The following is a 22,922-nucleotide window of genomic DNA, read 5'->3' as shown; positions in this document are numbered from 1 at the left end:
AGCGAAGAGGCCAGTGGACAGAATGAGTGAAGGGAAAAGACGGAGGAGAGATCTGGGAGGTAACTGGAGCCGGATCACGTATAGTATAGTGAGTCACCCTGAAGACGGTGGCTTTTACTTTGAGTGGGATAGGAACCATGGAGTGTTCTGAGCAGAGAAGCTTCAGTCATGATCTGATTTACAGAAAGTACTCTTAACTTCTGGTTCCTCTTCCAACATCCCAGCCTCAAAAGCAGATTATATCATACAGTAGGGATCCAGATTTTGGATTAGGTTTGCCTGGGTTCCAATCTACACAATTTAGATACAAGTATGTGATCTTGACTCACTGTTTTGCCTTTCTGTGCTTGTTTCCTTGACCATGCACTGGGGATAACGCTGATCCCTATCTCACAAGATTTGGGGTATAAAGTAGTAAGTACAGTGCCTGGCACAAATGCACATGTTGTTGTAAATAAATAAAAATTCCCCTAACAACCCTGTGAGGAAATCGTCATCGCTATCTTCTTTTTACAGATGAGGAAATTGAGGCTCAGAGGAGTCAAGTCAGTTGGGAAACAGCCTCCAGGAAGTGAGTGTTGGAGCCAGGATTTGGCTAGGCATCCTAGCTTGAGCTAAGGCCCTGGCTTTGTCCCTAATCTAACCTGCCTTTGACCTTAAACAAATTCTTTCACTCTGGGCCTCCATTTCCCTGTTAGTAAAATGCTTGGTTCTCATGGCACTGGAACACGTATTTTTCGAAACAATCAAATATTATGTATCCTCATTTTGCAGGTGACAAAACTGAGTGCGGTGCTAAGATAGGGAGCCTAAGTCACACGCTCAAGGTAACAAAGCTAGAAGTGACACAGGCGGGTCTTGCACCCACATACCTGGGATTCTCAAGTCTTTGAAACTGAGTCCCTGCTCAGCCTGAAAAAAGGGCGCGCTGCTAGACTCTCACCGAGGTTTATAGGTAGGCTAAACTGGTCACTCGCGGGTGAAGGGAGGTTGGATCAGTTGCAGAGGTCTAGGAGGAACCCCACTAGCCCGCAACCAGGACCCCAAGGAGGCCCAGACGCAATCTGGACAAGCTCCCGACGCTGGGAATCCAGCCGCTCCCTCCAAGGAAAAGGGCGGGGCTAAGCGAGGCCCGCTCCTTACGTCACGTCCTGTGGGGCGGGGCTTCTGGGCTTTTCCCCCGGAGGGGGAGTATCGGTTAACCCCTGCGTGGCCCGAAGGGCTGGAGCTCAGCGGGCCGGAACTCGGGAGTCGGGGCTCCCCAGCCACACCCCTCGCAGGATTTAAAGGGGCAGGAGGGGCTGGGTCGAGCCGAAGCCCGAACCAAGGGAGCGGGCATGAGGCGCTGCCCGTGCCGGGGGAGCCTGAACGAGGCCGGGGCACTGCCGGGGGCAGCCCGCATGGGACTGGAAGCTCCTCGAGGGGGGCGGCGGCGGCAGCCTGGGCAGCAGCGACCTGGGCCCGGCGCTGGGGGCCCGGCGGGGCGGCCGGAGGGGGGCGGGTCCCGGGCCCGGACCAAAGTGTCCTGCTTTCACACCGAGCGTGAGAGTGCCGGCCTCGGGCCTGAGTCGGGGACAGACGGCCGGGCTGAGCCTGAAGCAGCTGGCCTCGGAACGGAGACGGAGCAGCCCAGCCAAAAGACGGAGCCAGATAGGTTCAGTCTCTGGGGACATCCAGAAAGGAGCAGCCACTGTTCAGAGCTGGAGACAGCCGGTCCCTGGACGGAGACTGAGACAGATGGATTTTGTGGTGATCCACGCAGGTCCGACCTCCAGTCTCAGCCAGAGAGGGCCAGCCTCTGGACGCAACCCAACGTTGATGGGTCCTGGACAGAGCGAGAAATACATGGGTCACAGGCCCATCCAGAGAGGGCCAAGCCCCGGACTGATAACCTCTGGGCCCACCAGAAGAGGTCCAGCTTCCTAACTCAGCCAGAAGGGGCCTGTCCCTCAACAGAGCGAAGTGCTGATGGCTCCTGGAAAGAATTGTACATTGATGGCTCCAGGACACAACAGAATACTGAAGGTCCCAGGACACAGCCTCACACTGGTGGCTCCCAAATACAACAGGATACTGAAACAACCTGGAAACAGCTTGGCACTGGTTTCTCAATACAACAAGCTACTGATGGCTCCTGGACACAACCTGGCACTGACGCTGCACAGACACAAGATACTACTCATGGATCCCAGACAGAGCCTGGGACAGACTGCCTTTTGGGGGAGCCCAACCAAGATGGCTCATTAGCGGAACCAGAACTTGGGGAGTTGGTGACTCACCTGTACTCTCACCTGGAGTATAGCTCCCTGAACCCTGTGCCCCGCCTCATCATCACTCCTGAAACCCCTGAACCTGAGGCTCAACCAGTGGGACCCCCCTCCCGGGTTGAGGTGGGCAGTGGTGGCTTCTCCTCTGCCTCCTCTTTCGACGAGTCTGAGGATGACGTGGTTGCCGGGGGTGAAAGTGCCAGCGACCCTGAGGACAGGTCTGGGGTGAGTGGGATCCATCCTGCCCTTAAGCCACACACCCCTTAGACCTCTTATCCCCTTGCCTTTGCTTTGAGAAGTTCCCTAGCATCTACCAGCAATTTCATCTCCAGGTACCTCTTCCATCCACTGACCTTCTTCCTCTGCCAGGTGGTTTACTAACCCACTCCAGCCCCCTCCTAATTAATCCTCTCCTTTCCCCCTCACCCACTGCCTCCAGTACCGGGGTCTAAAATGGATGGCCACTGGCTGACTTCATGCTGCCCAGGAATGCCTGAAACGGTGCGATATGCTGTATACACATATTTTTGAAGCAAGGGTCTATGACTTTTGTTGGATCCTCTGGAGAGTGTATTTATGACCCCAAAATCTGAAGAGCACTCATATAGAGGGGCAGAAAAAGTGTACTTTCTACCCCAAATTTCTTAGTCTGGGGCATATGGCTACCTTAAAGGATCATGAACCTTTACCAACCTTTAGCCCATTCACTGTTTGTAGGGAGAAAGTCCCCAGCTTTTATCAGATTCACAAAGGGCTTTGTGAACCCAAAATGTTAAGGGACCCCAAGCCTAGCCAGGTATCCTGTGGTCTCCTAGTTGTCCCCCAACTCCCCGGAGAGTCCCCAGCAGACTCTTGTTTACATCCTCCACCTTGACCCCGGGCTTGGGTGCGGTTCTCCCCTGGTGAATCAGGAGGGCCCAGCTGGGCAGGTTCAGGAGGAGGGTCACTGCAAAGGCAGGTGTGAGAGTGGGTCCGCCCTCTGGGTCCTCCCTCTGGGTCCTCCCATTGTTCTGGGGCCCCTGATTGGAGTCTGCAGTGAGCACTCCTCACCCCACATGCCTCCCTTAGGAACGTGTTCACACATGTGGCCACAGATGTAAGAGACAGACCTGCCTCAGCCCGTCTGTGCCAGAGCAAGGGAGTTGACCTGCGGGCTGTCTGCCATTGCCATTCCCTCTGCCTACCCTCTCACCTCCTTGGCATCTCAGAATAGCTGAGCTGGAAGTGGGTGGAAAAAAAAAAAACAGCTAGTACTTGTGCCTAGCCTTGTACTAATCTCCTTACTCGTATTAACTTATTTAATCCTCACAACAGCCCTAGGAGTTAGATACTATTATCATCCCATTTTATAGGTGAGGAAACTGAGGCACAGAGAGGTCAAGACACTGTCCAAGGTCACACACAGAGCTGATACTCAAACCCTTACTGAATACCAGGCACTTTTTAAAATGCTTTATATGTGTTAACTCTTTGAATCCTTATAACAGCACTGTGAGATTGGGATGATTATTATCTCCATTTTACAGATGAGAGAACTGAGGTCTAGAGAGGTGAAGTCACTTGCTTAGTAGGGTTGGCTAAGTCTGGTCAGAGCCAGGATTCTAACTCAGTTCTGGCTGAGTTTAAAACCTACTCATTTTAACCCCTGCGGTGTATGGATCCATCCCTAACCTACTTTCCTGCCAGGCCTCTCTGTATCCAATTTTTTTCATCTTTCCCGATTCTTCCTACATGGCCCACTTCTGATCAAGTTTTGAACTTTCCATGCTCCAGCGCCTTCCATGGCTCCCCAGGGCCTTCCTGATAGTGATCAGGAGTTCAGTCCTGTGTTCAGAGCTTCCTGTCTCCAGGCTGCTTCCCACGTTCAGCTTCCTTTCTCCAGCCCTGACCCCTCTGCTCTAACAAAGCCCAAGTACACACTGTTCCTCCAACACTGCCGCCATCCTGCCTCCACTCATTGCTCAAGCGTTCCCACTGCCCAGAATACCCTTTCTTCCGTCTCACTCATTTTGAAAAATCCCATCTGACCTTAAAGGCCCAGCTACTTTCTTCCTTTTCTCCCCCGTTCCTTCCTTCTCACATCCATCCCGTCCTCCTAATTAGACAATAGTCTCTGGGCCACTGCTATATATCTGGCCCTTGTTGGCTTTGCTGGGGACACAACAGTGATCGAGACACTGCCCTCATGGAGCTCCCAGGCCAGTGAGGGAGACAGACCCATCACCAGGCTGTGACAGCTCAGAGTGGTCAGGGCTGGGATTGGGGAAGCCCAAAGAGTTGTGGGAGTCCAGAAGAGGTGACTGGCTAGACCTAGGGTATCAAAGAGGACTTCCTGGAGGAGGGGGCATGTGCGCTGAGACCATCCTGATGTCAACCCAGATTAACTATCAGATCTAAACAAGAGAGAGACAGAGAAGATACTGAATCTGCTTATGATTGAAAAAAAAAAAAAGACAGTTTCAACCAAACTTCAATCCACACAACCTTTTTTCGAGCACTTACTGTGTGCCAGGCCATGGATTGGGACAGTCATAACCATGGCAACCTCAGTCCTTGCCCTCAGAGTTTGTAGTCTAGTAGGGATGGGGTGGGTAAGCCCAGGGCAGTGGGATTAGACCAGAGGTAGAATCAGCTCTGTGCTGTGTGATTTGGGCAAGTGACTTCACCCCTCTGAGCTTATTTCTTCCTCTGTAACAGAGTCAACAATCCTCCTGGGGTTGTGTTTTTAGGATTAAGTAGGATATGGCACACTGAGTCTTTGTCATTATGCCTGGAATGTTCCAGGTGCTTAGTAAACAGGAACCTTGATTAATCACCTCCTCTCCACTCCCACTTGTGCAGCTGGAGGGGGGAGGGAATAGCCTTTCCTGAATCCTGCAGCCCAATACTCTGACTCTGCTTGACCTTCTCACCTCAGTTAGGTGTCTGCTAGGTAGCTGGGCTCTGAGCGGGTGAGAGAGAACATGGTCTTGACTCCAGGGTGGCAGGGAGGGTTGGGGAGATGGGGCTGGGATGAGCCACACAGCTTCCTCCTGTGGAGATGACCCAATTCTCCCAATACTTGCTAAAAACATGCTGTGTGCTTAGAGCAGAGAATGTATGTTCTTGCGTGTGTGTGTGTGTGTGTGTGTGTGTGTACACACACACATGCATGTGAATCAGACACTAACCCAGTCTTAAGAAGCTCTTGGTTGAGTCAACATGATGTAACTAAGTCCTTGTTTTCTGTTTGCTTCTCTGGTTTTCTATTGCCCTCTCTCTGTTTTTCTCTGCTTCTATCTTTTTTCTCTCTCTGCCATTACTTTGTATCTGTGTCTCCCTTTCTGTCTCTCTACGTTTCTTTCTCTTTTGGTAACTTTGTGTCTGTCTCTCTATTAGTCAGAATAGGTCAGGATTTGCTGTTGGAACAAACAACCCCAGACACCTCTGCTCCATGCTGTCCTCCTGCAGGGCCCAAGCGGAGGAAGCCGCCATTTCTCTTCCCACCCCTTTCTTTAGTAGGGAAAAGAACGTGATGGGCCACACTCTGGCTTTAAGGCTTCCACCCAAAAGCCACACTTCTGCTCATATTTCATTGGCCAAAGCAAGTCAGTAACCTAAGTTCAAAAGAGCAGGCGCATGCCTGTGAGGGGGAGGGCTGGAGCTATCTGGTGAGCTGCTCTCATGACTGCTGCAATCTTTGTCTCTGTCATCATTTTGTCAGGTCTCCATTTCTTCTCTCTCTGTGGTTCAGCCTCCATTCATCAACTCCTGCCTCTGTCCTTTTTCCCAGAAGGTCTGACTTGGTTTGGAGACAGAGATGAGGCTTCCAAATTTTTGGAGTGTGTGTGTGTGTGTGTGTGTGTGTGTGTGTGTGTGTGGAGGGGGGATATTTGGGGGTGGCTTGTTACTGCAACAAAACCTGGCCTATCTTTACTCGTTTGAGGGGACAGAGAGAAACAGATACAAAAGAAGTGATGACAGAGAGAAATGGACAAAGACTCTTCCCCATCTGTGCGGAGGCCTTTGGGGGAATCTTGTGATTGCTGGAGTAAGTGGGCATGGCTCACTCCAGTGGCTTTGGACCAGTGATCCCAGGAAGCCCCAAGGCCCAGGAAAAGCCCAGGTCTGAGGCAGAACATTTAATTCCCACGTCTGTCTTGCTCTTGAATTCTTTCTTGCATGGAGGCAAGAACTCTGCCACTCCTGCTCCGGGTTGCGTCCTCCCTTGGAGATCCCTGTGAGCCCCCTGCGACAGGTCCACCTTCATTCCCTCTCATGGCAGCACCCCCATCCACCCCCTTCCCTCCCCAGCCTCAGCCCTGACCCAACCCTGCTCTGCCCCACACAGAACAAACCGTGGAAGAAGCTGAAGACAGTTCTGAAGTATTCGCCGTTTGTGGTCTCCTTCCGAAAACACTACCCTTGGGTCCAACTATCTGGACATGCTGGTGAGAGCAGGGGGTGGGGGCTGGCGGGGGGCAGACAGAGCTGGGCAAAGATGCCTGGGCTGGAGAAGGAAAGCTACAGAGCTGCTCTCTGTAGTTTAGTTTTCTCATCTGTAAAGTGGGTTTGGTGATGGTCTGCACCTCATGGGGCTATTATTAGAAGTGCTTAGGCCTGGTCGTTTATACATCAGGGCAGAAGGCTGTTCCCTGTTATCCCAGTATTGGGGTGTGGAGTGGGGGTGTAAATCCACAACCTGGGGACAAATGGGCCTGGGCTTCAAATACTAGTTCTGCTCTTTATTTGTGGGTGACCTGGGAAGTTACTTTCTCTCACTGGGCCTCAGTTTCCTCATCTGTAACATACAGATAATCATACCTCCTTCTCAGGATTAACTGAAGGGTTAAAATCAAAATGTATATCGAGACTGAGACACAGGCCCCTCATGAATGGAAATTATCGTTCCCTGTCCTCACCCTGTGTCCAGAGCCTAGTAGGCCCCCAATAAACAACAGCTATAATGGTTTTTCCCCAGGGCCAAGTATAATGTCTCCAGTACACAACAGCACAATGCCTAGCATTTTTTGTAAAAGGTTAGACAATAAATATCTTATTTTTTGTGGGCCATGCGGTCTCTGTCACAACTATTCAACTCTGCTGTGGTAGCATAAAAGCTGCCATAGATAATATGTAAACGTGTCTTTGTTCCAATAAGGTTTTATTAACAAAAACGGGCAGCGGGCTGATGTAGACAAACCATGCCCACCAGCAAAGGGAAACAGGAGGGGAACTCATCTGCCTGTTCATCCTAGATCAAAGTCAAAAAAAGGCAAGACCCCCCTGAAACTGTCAACACAGGCCGGCTATCTATATGTGTCCTAGTTACTATTGTTGAGTTAAAGCAAAAATCAAAAAACAAGAAAACCTCAAAACTTAGCAGTGGTTTAAAAAATAAAGCTTAGTAGAATGAAACAACTATTTTATTATAGTCACATGTTGTGGGTCAGGAGTTCAGACAGAGCACGGCAGGGATGGCTTACTGCTGCTCCATAATATCTAGCAACTTAGCTAGGACAGCTTGAAGGGTGCAAGCTGGAAACTTCTGGAAGGTTATTCACTCACATGCCTGGCAATTGATGCTGACTGTTTGCTGGGTCTCAGCTGGGGCTGCTGGCTGGAAAGCCTCTAGGTGGCTTCTCCATACTGCTGCTTGGGCTTCCTCACAGCATGGTCACCTCGAGTACCAAGATTTCTTACGTGGCAGCTCAGGACTGCAAAGTGTCTCTGCCAACAAAGTGGAAGCTGCTTTTATAGACTCTGAGGTCACACAGTGTTGCTTCTGCCGTAGCCCTCTCAGAGTCAAGAGGAGAAGAATGAGATTCCACTCCTTGCTGGGGAATGACAAAATTCTAGAAGAGTATGTGGGACAGGAGTTATTGTTGCAGACATTTTTGGAAAATACAACCTGCCTCAGTAAGAATTTGTAATTCTAATCTACACTCTCTCTGTGTGGTCTAGGAAAGGCTTGATTTGTAAAATTAACTTAAGTTGTTAGCACCCTGGGACTCTGGGCAGAAGCAAATGCACGTCTACTCTGGAGAGTCAAGCTCTTGACAGATCTCACAAAAATTCCCACAGCTGATTGTGAGCTCACATCCAAAATTACAAAACAAATGAGGATGCACTCTGCTGTGAAGAGGACTTTGTTTAAACAAAGAGCAGAAATAGACCTTTCCTTTGCCATCCCTGGCCAGGATTTTGAGATACGCAGGGAGGGAGAGAAAGCATTGCAGAAGGGTCAGGCAAAAAGACAGTGGCCAGGTCTGATGCCTACAGGAGAGCTGGGGAGTCCCTGCTGATACACTTTCTGACCTTCTTATTGACTGTGCTGCTCCTAGGGAACTTCCAGGCGGGAGAGGATGGCCGGATTCTAAAGCGTTTTTGTCAGTGTGAGCAGCGTAGCCTGGAGCATCTGATGAGCGACCCCCTGCGGCCTTTCGTACCAACCTACTATGGCACGGTGCAAAAGGATGGCCAGGCCTTCAACCAGATGGAAGATCTCCTGGCAGACTTCGAGGGCCCTTCCATCATGGACTGCAAGATGGGCAGCAGGTGGGGTCAGGGATAGCCGTGAAGCAGAGGTGGAAGGTCCGGGTGGGCATATTTGAAGATAGTGCCAAGTCAACCTTCAAAGTGGTTGTACGTGCATCCCCAGCAGCAGTGTATGAGACTTCCAGTTGTTCTATTTTCTCATCAAAGTATTTACCTGTTCTATTAATTTTAATCATTCTGGTAGGTGTCTCATTATGGCTTTAATTTCTGTTTCTCTGATGACCAAAGAAGTTGAGCATTGATTGGTCATTTGGAAATCCTCTTTTGAAAAGTGCTTGTGTGAATATTTTGCCCATTTTTCTATTGGACTGTCTTTTTCTTTTAGATTTGTAATTCTTTCTGTATTCAGGATACAGGTCCTTTGTTGGAGATGTACATGCATATTCTCCAGCTCTCCCATTTCACTCTCTTAATAGTCTTTTGATAAAGAGAATACTTTTAATTTAATCCAGTTTGTCAGTTTTTTTTCATGTGTTTAAGAAATGCCTGCCTACTCCAAGATCATGAAGATCTTCTCCTGTTTTCTTATGTAAGATTTATTGTTTTAACTCTTACGTTTAGCTCTGCAATCCATCTAGAACGAATTTTTATATGTGGTGTGAGGTAGGGATCGAGGTTCTTTTTCCCCCCCTATATGGATATCCTATTGACCCAGCCGCATTTATTGAGAGGACTCCCATTTCCCCACTGAATTGTAGTGCCTTCATTGTCATAAATCGGTGAATGTATTTGTGTGTCTGTTTGTGGACTCTGTTTTGGTCCGTTGAGCTATTTGTCTATTTTTTGTGCCACACTGTAGTTTTATAACATGCCTTGATATCGTGGAGTGTAAGTCCTCCAGCTTTGTTTTCATAATTTTCTTTGTCACATCCTGTGTTCCAGGACCTACCTGGAAGAGGAGCTAGTGAAGGCGCGAGAACGGCCCTGGCCCCGGAAGGACATGTATGAGAAGATGGTGGCTGTGGACCCTGGGGCCCCCACCCCCGAGGAGCATGCCCAGGGTGCAGTCACCAAGCCCCGCTACATGCAGTGGAGGGAGACTGTGAGCTCGACCTCCACCCTGGGCTTCCGGATTGAGGGCATCAAGGTGAGGGCCAGGAGTGGCTAGCCTGTCACTAGAGGGCTGGGAACTGGATCTAGGCAGGACTTCTCATGGAACATGGGTGTCAGGGAAAGCTGGAAAGAAGCAAGACCTGGAAAGCAAGCAGGAGACTGCAGAGGATGAAAAGTCTGGGGATAGGAGAGGTCCTGCCTCTCTCTCACCTCCATATCCATCAGAGACCAAGTTTTGTTTATGCCTCTGCCTGAGCATCTCTTAATTCCATCTTCGTCTCTTTTCGCATGGCTCTGCCCTAGTCTGACCCTGTCTTCTCCTGCCCCAGCCTCCTCTGATCCATTGTCCAACACGCCAGCTGGAGTGATCCTTTTTTCCTCCTTTTGGAGAAAGATTTTCTTTATCATTTTTTTAAAAAAATTAAATCTAGTTGTTTGACTAGGTATTCATAAAGTTCGAAAGTCAAAATACTATTATAAAGTGTATACAGGAGAAACCTCTCTCTCAACCCTGGGGCTCCCCTCCCCTCCCTTTCCCTTGAGAGCTGTAATAGCTCTTTGTGGATATGCCACAGTCCCCTATAGATGGCCACCTGGGTTGTTTGCATTTTCCATTTTTTGCCATTATAAACAATGTCTCAGTGGATCACTTTGTACATAAGATGTTTTACTAGTGTGAAGGTTTAGCTATAGACTAGATTCCCAGAAGCAGGACTACTGGGTCAAAGATGAAATGTATTAGGAATGTTGCTAAAGATTGCCAAACTCCTTCCATAGGTGTTGTACCATTGTGCATCCCACCATGATGTATGAGAGTGCTTGTTTTCCCATGGCCTCGCCTGAGCCATCATTCTAAGTTGCAAATCTGGCTGTCATTCTCCTATTCACCATTCTGTGGCTCCCTAGGACCTTCAAGAGAGGTTCCCTGGCCTAAAGGGCCCTCCAGGGTCTAGCCTCGTCTCTCACTCCTCTCTTCCTTCTTGTGTACCTTCCGGCCACAGTGAAGCACTCCATTTCCTTGAAAGGGTCCTGCTCTCTCCTGCCACAGGGCCTCTGCACATGCTGTTCCCTCTGCCAGGACTGCTGTTCCCCTTGTTGTTCTCCTGGTTGGCTCCCATTTTCCTGTCTCCTTTTAAATTTTACTTCCTCCAGGAAGTCCTCCTTACTAGATGAGGGCCCTCTCTTTACCTCTGCAGAGCTCCCTATACTCCTTCATTATTCTTATCTCCTTTTGTGATGCTCTTATTCAATACTGCCTCCCTCATCTAATTGTGTCTATCCTGTTACCTCCATGTTACCAGTGCCCACATGACACCTAACACAGCATGGCAGTACGACTCAGATGGCTTCTCTCTGCCCCTCTCAGACGTAAAACGTAACACTAGTCTCATTTATTGAGTGCTTGCTTACTATGTGCAGGCACTGTGCTGTACATCCTACATGCCCAATCTCTTCTAATCTGTATACCAGCTTTAGTAAATTCCCATTTTCCAGATGAGGAAATTGAGGTTGAGACAGGTGAAGTGACTTGCTTAAAGCCACCCAGCTAGGAAGTAGCAGAGTCACAATTCAAAGCCAGATTTACCCCCATCCAAAGCCCACTTGGCTAGACTGGCTCAACCCGGGGGGTTCAAAGTTAGACTTGAAAGGACCAGCTGCTCAGGATAGTGACTTGGGGCTGGATTGATCTGGGTTGGGCAGGTGGGTTGGCTTCTGCTGAGCAGCCATTGAGCATGGAGGCAGGCAGGTGTCCCAGGAGGTGCCTGAGGCTGCTTGGTGTTGGGTGTGGAAAGGAAAAGTTATGACACTATGCCTTCACCCCTTGCCCTGCAGAAAGCTGATGGGACTTGCAATACCAACTTCAAGAAGACACAGGAGCTGGAACAGGTCACAAAGGTTTTGGAGGACTTTGTGGACGGGAACCGTGGAATACTGGTGAGCAGGACACCCATGTCCCAAATTTAGTAGCTTAAGACCACCGCCACCATTGTTGCTCTCAGGTCAATGGTCTCTTGCTTGGGGCTGAGGTCAGCTGGTGGCTTGGCCAAGCTGGCTGGTCTAGGAAGGCACTGCTCACATGTCTGGTGGTCTCAGCTCATGACTTGGCCTCTTGACTCTCATGATCCAGCAGGCTAACCTGTGCTTGTTCTCACGGTGGAAGCAGGTGACTAAAAGAACAAGTAAAAGTGTAAGACCTCTTGATGGCTAGGCCACCATCATTTCTGCCATGTACTGTTGGCCAGAGCAAGTCACATGACCAAGCCTAGGTTAAAGGGAAACAGACTTCACCTCTTGGTGGGAGGAGCTGCTAGGAATTGCGGGTATTTTTGTAATCTAACTGCACTCTCATCTGTGTCACCCCTCCCATTTTCCTCATGGCTCCCCTTATCCCATCCTGGCTGTGTCTGCTGCTCCTTTGGGGGTATGGGAGAAGGTCAAATCTCCAGATGGGTGAGGACCTACAAAGTCCCTCTGCTAACCAAGAAACCCTCCCTTTCACACACAGAGAAAGTACGTGGCACGCCTAGAAGAACTTCGTGAGGCTCTGGAGAACTCTCCCTTCTTCAAGACCCACGAGGTGTGAGCCCCAACCGCCACAGGAGCAGAGAGCCCTGTGTGTGTGTGTGTGTGTGTGTGTGTGTGTAGGGGCTTTTGGGGTCCAGGTGGCATGAGGGGAAATTGCTGACAGAGTTACAGGCTAAAGCTATTAAAAGGAGACCACAAGTTTTGGAGTTTGCTTTTTTAGGGTAGGCAACATAGGGGATTTCAGGGAGGTGGGAGAGTTAGGGGCATGGACTTGAGCCAGGAGGCCTGGGATAAAGGCTGGCTCTGCTGTGTGACCTCTTCGTTTCTCCCTAACTGGGGAGGAACAATAGTACCTTCCTTATAGGGCTGCTGAGGTGTGAGATGAGCTACCATTGGGAACATAGAAGCGCATTTAACATCTAGCTCTTACAGTTACTTTGTAATCACAATGATTTACAATTATTGTTAACTGCATTCCTCGCTGGCTCTCCCCCTCCCCTTCTCCCTCCCATCCACAGTCTGTGTCTCTTTGGAAGCATTTATCTCTCTGGGGCTCTGTTGGAAAGTCTGAGAATTAGTGACAGCACCGCATCTATCTTCTCCCCTCCTCTCTCCAAGCTCTTCCGCCTCCCCCTCAAGCCCCTCTTATCTCTTTCTCCTACGCTGACTTCTGGAAGAGCCCTGATCTGGGAGTCAGACCCGCTTGGGTTCGAACCCCCCTGCAGGATGGGGTAACGGAGGACCTGCCCTCTGGGCATGGGGAGGGTTAAGTGGATTAATATAGGGAGAGTGTGGCCCACAGTAAACCCTCAGTATGTGCGGCTGTTACTGTCATGTTTCTTATCCTCAAATGTCACCCTCGTTGTTCTTGTCACTGCCTTTACACACAAGTCACAAAAGGAGGCCTAGGGATCTCATCTCTTCTGTCCTCCTGTTTGGTTTCACCTGCCTGGTGACTTAACATTGTAAAAAATGAGTCACCAACAGTTAAAACGTGAGCCTTCACACCAAAATTGGGATTTCTAGTTTCCTTGGGAAATGTGGCAACACTGGGCCGCTTGCCACATGCCAACAGTCATCCAGAGCAGGGTTGCATCTGCCTCTTCTCAGAGGCCCACTCACCTGCCCTGTCTTCTGGATTCTCTGGAGGCAGTGGAGTTTGAAACCCAACTAGAAAATAAGAGGAGTGTGCAAACGTGGAGTTAGATGAAGGCAAGGAAACTATTTCTAATTAGAAAATCAAAACCAGCGCCTCTGAGGGCTGTGTGCCAAGGCCCACAGACAGCGGATGAGTACATGGATCATGGAATGCTGCCAAGGACCCCAGGAGGTAGGGCTGTGACCATCATCCCCATTCTACAGATGAGGAAACCGAGTCCTGGAGAAAGGAGGCCTAGGTCACCAGCAGCAATCCTTTGGGGTTGTGTAGTGGCTGCCCCTTTCCACAGGGAAGGCATGATCCACTTCCTTAGTCTCCACTGGGCTTCCCTGACTCATTCAGGATCCTGCAGGCATTTCAGTTTGTACCTCAGCTTGAACTGGTTAACATCTGCGGCACATTGGCTATACTGGCAACTGTTCTAAGTGCTTTGTATAATTAATACATGTAATATGCACAGCAACCTTTGAGCTAAATGGTACTATTATTCCCACTTTGTATGTGAAGAAGCAGAGGCACAGAGAGATTAAGTCATCTTCCCAAGGCCACACAGCCAATAAGGAGCAGAGCCAGGATTTGAACTCAGGCAACCTGGCTCCAGAGTTCATACTGTCAACACCCTGTTCAGATGCCTCCTGAGAAGGGGACCTTCGCCAATGCCTGCTCTGCCCCCTAACCTCCCACTTCTCTCCCTGCAGGTGGTGGGCAGCTCCCTTCTCTTTGTGCATGACCACACCGGCCTGGCCAAGGTCTGGATGATTGACTTCGGCAAGACAGTGGCCCTGCCTGACCACCAGACACTCAGCCACCGGCTGCCCTGGGCTGAGGGCAACCGTGAGGATGGCTACCTTTGGGGCCTGGACAACATGATCCGCCTCCTTCAGGGGCTGGCCCAGAGTTGACCCACTTGCCCGCTGCCAGGTTTATTTATTGGATGATACCTGTCTGGCTGGAGGAACCCTGAGGTGTGTGGGGGCCTGAGGTTGGCCATGGAGGCACTGACCTCTAGGACAGGAGGTTGTATTGTACATTATGTGAGCCCAGTGTGGACGACCTGACGGGCCTTGGAGATGAGGTAGCACCTGGCCCTTTCATGATACAGGACTGCAGAGGGGACGTGACATAGCTGGGTCCCACTGTGAGTCAGAACCACACAGGGTCCTCTGACCGGACAGGAAGATTCCTGAGGGGCTGCTGGAAACCACAAATAAAACTTGCACCCTGAAAGAACACCATCCAGATGCTGTAGGGTACAGGCCTGTCACTGTGCCTAATCCTATGAATGAGTAATCACTGCCTCCTAAGCAGCTCCCTCCAGTGGCTGTGAGCTGGCTCCCGAGGCCAGGGACCAGTCAGCTTCCTCTGTGGTGCCCATTTGTGAACAAATGCAGGAATGGCTTGTCTGCGTGGGATAATTACGGCCCCATCTTTTCATCTGGGGAACAGAATGTCCAAGTTCTGACAGAGGCTCTGAGGAGGGTGTGACACCATAGGACTGGCCTGAGAACTGACGTTGCTGTCGGGGCCCAGTTCACCCTGTTCTGCCCTCCAATGGCCCCTTGGGATCCTTCCTGCTCCTGGGAGAACTCTGCTGACCCCCCACCCCAGACCAAAACCACGACCACATCCCGTGACCAGCACCTCATTCCTCAGGCACCATCTCATCCTTGGGACTTCCTCCTTCTTCCTAGCTGACTGAGGTGGCAGGAAGGGCTTTCAGGGGCAGGGACGTGGGCTTGGGAATCAGAGTGGGTAGCCGCCATCCCACCCCAGTCCTGAGGCCGAGGGTGGGTGGGGCTGCTTGCTGTGACCCCAGGCTCACAACGGTCCAAACCAAAGACGCCAGCACCCTGAGGTGGGGGCTGCCCCTCGTCCCTCTCCTGCACCTGTAGCTAGCTTCCTGGCTTCCACACGGCTGGGCTAGGGGATAGGCACCTCCCTCTTAAGCCAAAGCTCAAACGTCGTCTTCCAGTGCTGAGGAAGCACTCCTTTTCTACTGACCTTTATACTTATTTATACGAGAGACAGGTAGTTGTTAGTTGGGGCAGCACTGGGGAACAGCAGGCAATATCACTTCACTGCCAACCCCCCATGACGACTCCCCAATAAATAGACTTTCAAAGCCAACATTGTGGAATTTTTTTCTTTTGCATCTGGGTGTGTGGGCTCAAAACTTAATCTGAGCATTAGCTTGGGGTGGGGTAACGGGACAGTGAACTGTTTGGGGTCGAGATGCAGGCTCAGTGCTCACTGAATTGCTCCTCTTGTGCATGGCTCTGTGCTGGACAAGGTAGGGGACACAGTGGTGACCAAGATAGCGCCAAGCCCTGCCATCAGGAGCTGCCAGGACAGTGCACCAGTGTTCAGAGCTGGGCTGGGGAGGCACAGGCGGAGGCGTCAGGGGAATTCCTCACTTATGGTTAGAAACAGTACACTGTACAGTCTTTAGTCCCTTCGCTGGGCGCTGGACACAGCAGTGACCAAGACAGACCCCTTTCAGATCTCGAAGTCTATGTAATCGCTCGAAGTTCACATACCTATATATCTGCGTGGTTACTACCTGCCTGGTTTGAATCCTGGCCCCGCCACGTGCCAGGCCATGTGACTTTAGGCCAGTGACTGCACTCCTCCAAGCCTCAGGTCTCTTCATCTGTAAAATGGGGATCTAGTACCTTCCTTACAGGATTGCAGAATTTGATGAGTTAACTGGGGGTAAAAGGGCTGGCACATTTAACTGCTCAGACGTACTTCCTTTTTGTTTTTAAATTAGAACATGGGGAGGGGCCTAGCCCTGGCTGCGGGAACCTTCCCTGAGGAAGTGATAAGCCAAACTGGTGTAGGGGTTCAGAACGAGTCACCCCAAGATGTACCTTTGTGGTATGCAGATTTTGAGCTAAAGGCAACCAAGATTCTGCGGACTCTGGAGAAAGCTCTGACCCACCCTCCTTTAACTACTTAGAATTTAAATTAGGGGACTTGCCTGTAAGAGATTCAGATGTTTTGCATACTAATAGTAACGAAAGTTATCAGAGGTAAACTTTTTGACCTATCTATAGGGCAGGGCAAACTTCTAATTGAACATCTGCGCTTATTATCCTGCAATGACCTTCCTCCATCTGAAGCCCCAACGTGATCCTTAGCTCAGAATGGCACATATACCTCATTTTTCCTTTCTTGGCACTTCTCATATGGGGTCTCTTGACTTTCTCATGTATGTGGGATTCCCATGTGTACATATGTATTAAATTTGGTCATTTTCTCATTCTGTCTCATGTAAATTTAATTATTAAACTAGCCAAAAAGAACCTGGAGAGTTTCTTCCTCTCCCACACTGGAGAGGTTAGGGAGTTACTCTTAGCAGAGGGCTGCAGTGCGGGGAACTAGGGACCTGAAAGGCAGTATAGCTGGTGGCAGAGGTGTGAGAAAGAATGGCCTGGGATAAGGAGAGGTGAGCTGGGCTGGGAGACTTTAGTCTCTACCCTGTGAGCAACAGGAGCTGCTAGAAGCTTCTCTGGAGGGTTGTGGGGAGACCAGATGTGTTTTTTTTTCCCCTCCCTCAGCCCTGGCCCCACGTGAACAGAAACTGGGGAGCAACCAGGGGGCCCAGTGAGGAGGCTCTGGCAGATGTCCAGAGAGATGACGATGGTTTAGAAGAGGGTGATCACCAGTGAGAAACAGATGGATGCAACATTCCGGTGGGGTGGACAGGACATGGGGTCTGGGCTGTTGTCAGTCTTTTCCCTGGGAGAAGTAGCTTGTCTGTCAGGCTCTAAACCCAGCCCACCCAGTAGGTGCTCAATACTAAGGGGATGGGCTTGGGGGTGGGGGAGTTGGGATGATGCCCAGGCTTGAGACTACTAGATGGATTGGAGGGGACCCTGCACGGAGGATGACTGATTGGAGGTCCTCAGGAGACCCAGCCCAAGCCCTCGGGCTCTCGCACAAAGTGAGAAGCTGGGGTCTGGGCCCTGTCACCCTGGCTCAGGGCCGCAGTAGACTAGTGGCTGGAATCCTGTGGTCTGAGGAGCAGGGCCTGGCCACAGAGGCCAGCCCGCACCCCACCAGCAGGCACCACATACTCCCGGCCATCGGTGGCCCGTGAAGGTGAGAAGTCCGTCAGCTGCAGGTTGCTATCCCGAACTTGGTTGTAGTCCCACAGCTGGTAGTGCCAACTCTTGCCCTGCTTGGAGAGAAGGTAGACGGCTCCTGCTGAGCCTTCGTCTGGCAAGGCTGGTGGCTGGCAGGGCATGCCGGGCATGGGGTGGAACAGGCCTGGCAGCTCGGGGTCCTCCGCATAACCAGGGCTTGGCACACCCTGTACACCCAGCAGGACTCCTGTGAGCAGGGGGAGACTGTGAGGGGGGCTGAGCCCTGACAAGGTGCTGAGGGTCAGGGTTCCCCCACTGTCCTCCAGGGCAGGTGCTGCCTTGTCCCCATCTTACAGAGAAGTCAGCGGGAGCAGTGGGCACACAACTGGGCTGGGATTTGGAGACAGGGTGTCTGGCTCCCGAGCTGCAGGCATTGTAAGTCCTGCCTCCTACAGCCTGTCCGCACAAGGAGGTGGAGAGGTGATATTAAGCAGAGCAAACATTGTCACCCCGTTGTCTCCAGTTGTCCAGGACAGAGATGCTCAGGGTGGAGCCCTAAAGGCCAGAGCCACGAGGGGGCCGAACAGAGCCTTGCTCCAGGCCATGTGATGCACACAAATCTGTCTTCTTCGGGAAGGTGGAATGATGACAATGCGGTCACAGCTAACACTTACAGAGATGTGCAACGTGCCAGGCACCACTGTCCTGAGTTTCCTGTGCTCTGCCTATGCGGTAGCCCTATAGCCCTCTGAAGTGGGTGCTATTGTCACCTCGATTTCCAGATAAGCACAAGTCAGAGCCAGAAAGTGGCAGGACTGGGCCTAGAGTCCAAACTGTATGATTTGAAAGTCCCCAATCTGAGCTTGTGTGTGGAAACCCCAACTGGCAGACACTGAGGCACCTGCTACCTGCCAGGTCCCTGATAAGTACCCTGTGGGGACAGGGCTGGCCCAGCTCTGGTCCCTGCCTTAAGAGTCCTAGGGAGGTGGCAGTACAGGGAGGAGAATGTGAGGAGGGGAATGGGGGGCTGGGGAGATCCATGGTGAGGGCACAGGGACACCAGCGGGGACCCACCTGTGCTCACTGCCCAGTGGGCCTTGTGGCCCTTCTTCTGACACGGCTCGTGGTTGAAATCCTCGTCGTAGCTGGTGCTGGGGTTAAGGCCAAAGCTGTGTGTGGCCCTGGGGCCCACCCTGCTCCACCCAGCCCTGCTCCCTCCCTGCCCTGGGATACGGGACGAGCAAGGGGTGTCCAGCGACAAGGTGCTGCAGCACACGGTCTCTGTTGGGACCACCCAGGCCACCGCACAGCAGCTCGGCCTGGCATCCCAGTGCCTCCTGGGCCAGCCTCCCCATGTCGGCCACTGCAGGGACAGAGCAGACAGAGGGATCACTGTGTGCCTGGCACTATGCCAGGGCATACCGGGATTACCACCTCTAACCTCCACCATGACACCATCACCTCTTTCTGCAAACGCAGAAAATGGGGCACACAGAGGGCAAGCTGCTTGGCCAGGGTCACAGAGGAGGAGGTGGCAGAGCTGGGCTGGGAACCCAGGCAGCCTGGCTCCAGAGTCTACCTGTAACACTCTGCTCTGCTGGGTGGGGAGAAGGGCCTGAGGAAGGGAACAAGGTCCCCGGCTGGCAGGGTTGCACCCCGCCTCTCCAGTCCCTTCCAGCTGAAGAACGCCTGGCTTGTGACCTTTCTGCACCCATCTCACCTGAGAACATCTCTCCCTGGGCCGAGTAGCCTCTCTCCACGGCCATCTGCATGAGTCTCTCCAGGGGGATGCCGCTGAGGGGCGCCAGGAGAGTGCCTGCCATCCACAGGGCCACCAGTCCGCACCTGGGGAGACACAGGCCCAGCCCCTCAACCTAAGTCATGTCCTAACTGGGCCCCCACTGCCCTGGAAGCTGGAGTATGGGGAACAGGTTGGCTGTCCTGGGGAGTTCCCCTCCCCTCTCCCAGGCCAGGTGGGGAGACCTGACTCTTCTTCATGGGAGAGTGAATGGCTTAAGTCTAGGGCCAGAGGGCTACAGGTGGGGTGGAAGGGTAGGGAGAGATGTCACCTGGGCTTCCAGGAGTAGGTGCCAAAGTGGAGTTAGAGATGATGGACCAGGTTCATTTGTTCACTTGCTCACTGGTTCCAACTGTTTACTGCGCATGCACCCAGGGTCCAGAACTGATAAGGTCCCCCTCTTTCTCTCCTCCCCTCCACTCCTGGTCCTCCCCGCTCTGCCTGGGATGAGATGAACCCACTCCCCGCACCCTCCCAGGTCAAGCCTCATGGAGCACAGCAAAGGCAGGGGTTAGGGATGCATGGCCCGCCGAGGGTTGGGGTCTGGCTCAGGGAACGTACTGAGGGCCTTCTTGGATGAAGGAGGGCAGGTCGGCACAGAACAGGATCCACTGCAGGTCACTTCTGAAACTGAATCAGGGCCACACTCGGGAACCAGCTCCTAGAGTCCCCTCCGAGGTCTGGCTGGAAGTGGGTGCCAAAGGACAGCAAAGAGCAGGAACACAGGCCTGGCCAGCCTGAGGCCTGAGGGCAGCTCCTGGCTGGGTCACTGCCCACTTCATCCCCTCCCCAGCTTGTTTCCTCATATGCTCAGTAGTAATGACCCTTCCGCCTGCGTCTCCCCGCTCCTTCTCTTACGTAGTTACTGAAGAGGGTAAGAGCAGACGTACAAAAGCTTTGCAACTAGAAGCCAGAATGATTTATTACAGGAAATTTCTTGAAGGAGTGTCTCTGTACCCAAACTGATTTTTCCCCTTTAAGCCTAGTTCTCAAGTTTTTAAATAAGGTGAAAATCCCTTAAATCAGCCTAGAGTAAAACCAGGTAACAAGCTCCAGGCCTAGAGGTCAACCTGATAATTAGTCCTTTGTAGGCCTCCCCAGCCCTACCCTAGGGAAGGCCACTCTGACAGTAAAAAGTGACTCCAATTCATTCCTCCCCCATCCAGGGCACAAGAGGGGAAGCGAGATGTGCCTGTATTTCTATTCCCAGGATAGTGATAGTGAAAGCGCAAGGCTGGTGTAGGGGATGCCCTCCTAATGAAAGGAGATAACAGCACAGCAGAGTGATTAAAATGGAGGCTTGGCCCGGTGGCTCAGGTGGTTGGAGCACCTTGCTCCTAACACCAAGGTCACCAGTTCGATTCCCACATGGGCCCATGAGCTGCGCCCTCTACAGCTAAGATTGTGAACAACAGCTCTCCTGGAGCTGGGCTGCTAGTGAGCAGTGCTGCCTATGAGCTGCCATCATGAGCAGCCAACTGGCGACCAGTGACTGACTGCCTCAGCTCAGCACGGGCCAGGGAGCTATGCCCTACACAACTAGACTGAGAAACAATGGCTTGAACCGGAGTGGGGGCAGGAGGAGGTGGAAGAAGAGGGAATTTTTTTTTTTTTTTAAGAATGGAGCCCCCTTGCCATAGTTCAAACTGGGCTCTTTACTAAGCACTGTAACCAAGTGACTTCACTTCTATGAGCCTCAGTTTCCTCATCTGGAAAATGGGATAATAGTTCTTCACAGGGCTTCTGAGAGGATTAAATATGAAATTAAGAACACTGAGAACAGTGCCAGGTATATGCTAAGCATACAATAACGAGTGTTCTCATTTGCATTAATTTTGTCTCGCTATAATTGAGGCATTTAGGGCAGATTATCAACTTGCCTAGAAAACTGGAAGTTTCTTATGAGTCTGGGCTAGTCACTTCTTTCTCTTCCCCTTAGCCAGGCAATCTTTAAACTGAGTCCCCAGAGTCCCAACCAAGTCTAGCCCCCATACCTACTGCCTGGGTCCCTGGGTGCTCCAGCTTCTTCCTGTACCCACAGAGTCCAGTCTCACCACCTCCACTCCCACTAAGTGGCCTCCCTCCCCCACACAAATCCCTCCCATTGCTTCCTGGTACCTTCAGGATAGTCACCTTCCTTTGCATGGCCCCCATGCCCGATCCACCCATGAAACCCCATGTTTGCTCTTTCCCAGCTTAAGAAAACATTTGCACACACAAAAAAGCACATTATCTTCATTTCACTCTGGGTCTCTGCACAAGCTGGTTATTCTCACCACATAACCCTGACAACTTGCTCAACAGCACTCAGGGGTCCTCCGCTCCACGTAGGCCCCACTGACTCACAGCCTGGGTCAGCACTCCCTCTGACCACTCTGGGCTGTCACCATCTGGTGGAGGAAGGGCTCTGTCTCCCACTGGTCTTGGTGTTTGTGAGGGAGGATCTTTCTTCATGGCTAAAGACACACAACCACTGAAGTTAGACCCTGTCTAAGTAGGGGGCTGAAGCAGTCAGGCTGTTTGACCTTGAAGTAGGAAACCCCAAAAGGAGATGACAGAAGCGATCTGGGGAAAGATGGTTGGGTGGGTGGGGTGGGGCACGGACACCCTACCGGTCCTTGTGCAGCTTCAGGAGCCTCTTCACGTCCTCTCTGCTCCCGGGGACTGGGCCGGCCTTCTCCAAGGCCTCTTTCAGAAGGTGGCTCTTCTCCAGGCCAAAGACGTGAGGGGGAGCAGCCCCCGTGGCAATGGATGGAGGTGGCAGTGGGGGTGGTGGGGGAACAGGGGCCTGGAGACTTGAGGGAGAGGGTGGAAAGGCTAAATTGGGGGACTGTGGAGGTGGGGGAGGAGGTGGAACGATAGGGGCCTGGGATGCAAGAGGTCTTGGAGGGACTGGGGTCTCTACTGGAGGAAAACATGGAGAAATCATTTTGGGGTCTAAGGTATGGGCTGGAAAGGAGAGTGAAGGATTCTCCAAAATTGGTGGTCTCAGGATAGAGATTCTGAAGGTTTTAGAGTGGAGTCCTGGAACTGGGGGGCTGAGCAGTGGTATTGAAAGAACCAGGGCTAAAATTTGGAACCATGGGAGCAGGGATTGGCGCTGACTCAAATCAGGAGAGATCTGAAGATTAACAGGGCGGGGCCCTTTAAACAGGACCAGAAACCAAATTTGTGTTATGCAGTTGGGTTGCAAGGCTGAAGATTTAGTAGGAATTCATTTATTATACAGGGCTCGACTTGGAAACTTGGGGGTCAATTTTGGAATATGAAGGCTCATACCTGGGGTGAGGCACCTAAAGGGTGGGTCTTAGAGGCCCAGGGTTAAAGACTAAGTAGAATTTTAGGCTGTGTCCCTCCTCACATCCCAAGCCCGAGTTCGGAACCTTCCAGCTGACCTTTGAGTTAGAGGTCAAAAGGACATCAGGCAGATTAAATGGCTTAGTCGTGAAGGTCCTGGAATCAGAGCACAACAGGAAAAGTCTGTGGGATAAAGA

The 22,922-nt window shown here is 51.6% G+C and overlaps 2 protein-coding genes and 1 long non-coding RNA gene across 8 annotated transcripts; 1 reads left to right on the top strand and 2 right to left on the bottom strand.

Annotated features, from left to right (window-relative positions):
• The first annotated feature begins 1,205 nt into the window (after nucleotides 1–1,205).
• Nucleotides 1,206–15,669, top strand: ITPKC (inositol-trisphosphate 3-kinase C). The gene is made up of 7 exons (XM_019751443.2): nucleotides 1,206–2,492; nucleotides 6,598–6,697; nucleotides 8,591–8,804; nucleotides 9,687–9,891; nucleotides 11,691–11,792; nucleotides 12,364–12,435; nucleotides 14,241–15,669. Exons 1-7 carry the CDS (start codon nucleotides 1,338–1,340, stop codon nucleotides 14,442–14,444), a joined length of 2,052 nt encoding a protein of 683 aa, XP_019607002.2. The 5' UTR covers nucleotides 1,206–1,337; the 3' UTR covers nucleotides 14,445–15,669.
• On the bottom strand, nucleotides 7,655–13,755 carry LOC141567449 (uncharacterized). The gene is made up of 2 exons (XR_012490079.1): nucleotides 13,506–13,755; nucleotides 7,655–12,025 (listed from the first exon to the last, which is right to left on the bottom strand). It is a non-coding gene; the product is annotated as an uncharacterized LOC141567449 (long non-coding RNA).
• A 2-nt stretch (nucleotides 15,670–15,671) lies between the features above and the next one.
• On the bottom strand, nucleotides 15,672–22,640 carry ACTMAP (actin maturation protease). 6 transcript variants are annotated; one of them, XM_074314296.1, is made up of 7 exons: nucleotides 22,041–22,178; nucleotides 21,705–21,884; nucleotides 19,990–20,058; nucleotides 19,351–19,475; nucleotides 18,864–18,993; nucleotides 18,705–18,775; nucleotides 15,672–17,877 (listed from the first exon to the last, which is right to left on the bottom strand). In XM_074314296.1, the coding sequence occupies exons 2-7, from the start codon at nucleotides 21,707–21,709 to the stop codon at nucleotides 17,540–17,542; spliced, it is 738 nt and encodes a 245-aa protein (XP_074170397.1). In that variant the 5' UTR covers nucleotides 21,710–21,884; nucleotides 22,041–22,178; the 3' UTR covers nucleotides 15,672–17,539. The 6 variants fall into 6 exon arrangements, with proteins under 6 accessions (XP_074170397.1, XP_074170398.1, XP_019607003.2 ...); XM_074314297.1 differs by having other exon boundaries at nucleotides 21,775–21,884; XM_019751444.2 differs by lacking the exon at nucleotides 21,705–21,884 and having other exon boundaries at nucleotides 22,041–22,640.
• Nucleotides 22,641–22,922: the final 282 nt, after the last annotated feature.

The sequence above is a fragment of the Rhinolophus sinicus genome, linkage group LG11 (genome assembly GCF_036562045.2).
Source record: "Rhinolophus sinicus isolate RSC01 linkage group LG11, ASM3656204v1, whole genome shotgun sequence".
NCBI lineage: Eukaryota > Metazoa > Chordata > Mammalia > Chiroptera > Rhinolophidae > Rhinolophus > Rhinolophus sinicus.
This window is presented reverse-complemented; position numbering and strand designations above follow the sequence as displayed.

Coding starts and splice junctions, on each gene's coding strand:
- ACTMAP (XM_019751444.2), bottom strand. CDS start 22,357: ATGATTTCTCCATGTTTTCCTCCAGTAGAGACCCCAGTCCCTCCAAGA. Junction 20,059..22,040: donor CTGAAGCTGCACAAGGACCG/GTAGGGTGTCCG, acceptor GCCCTGATTCAG/TTTCAGAAGTGACCTGCAGT. Junction 18,776..18,863: donor GGACACCCCTTGCTCGTCCC/GTATCCCAGGGC, acceptor CCCCAGCACCAG/CTACGACGAGGATTTCAACC.
- ITPKC (XM_019751443.2), top strand. CDS start 1,338: ATGAGGCGCTGCCCGTGCCGGGGGAGCCTGAACGAGGCCGGGGCACTG. Junction 6,698..8,590: donor CCAACTATCTGGACATGCTG/GTGAGAGCAGGG, acceptor TGCTGCTCCTAG/GGAACTTCCAGGCGGGAGAG. Junction 12,436..14,240: donor CCTTCTTCAAGACCCACGAG/GTGTGAGCCCCA, acceptor CTCTCCCTGCAG/GTGGTGGGCAGCTCCCTTCT.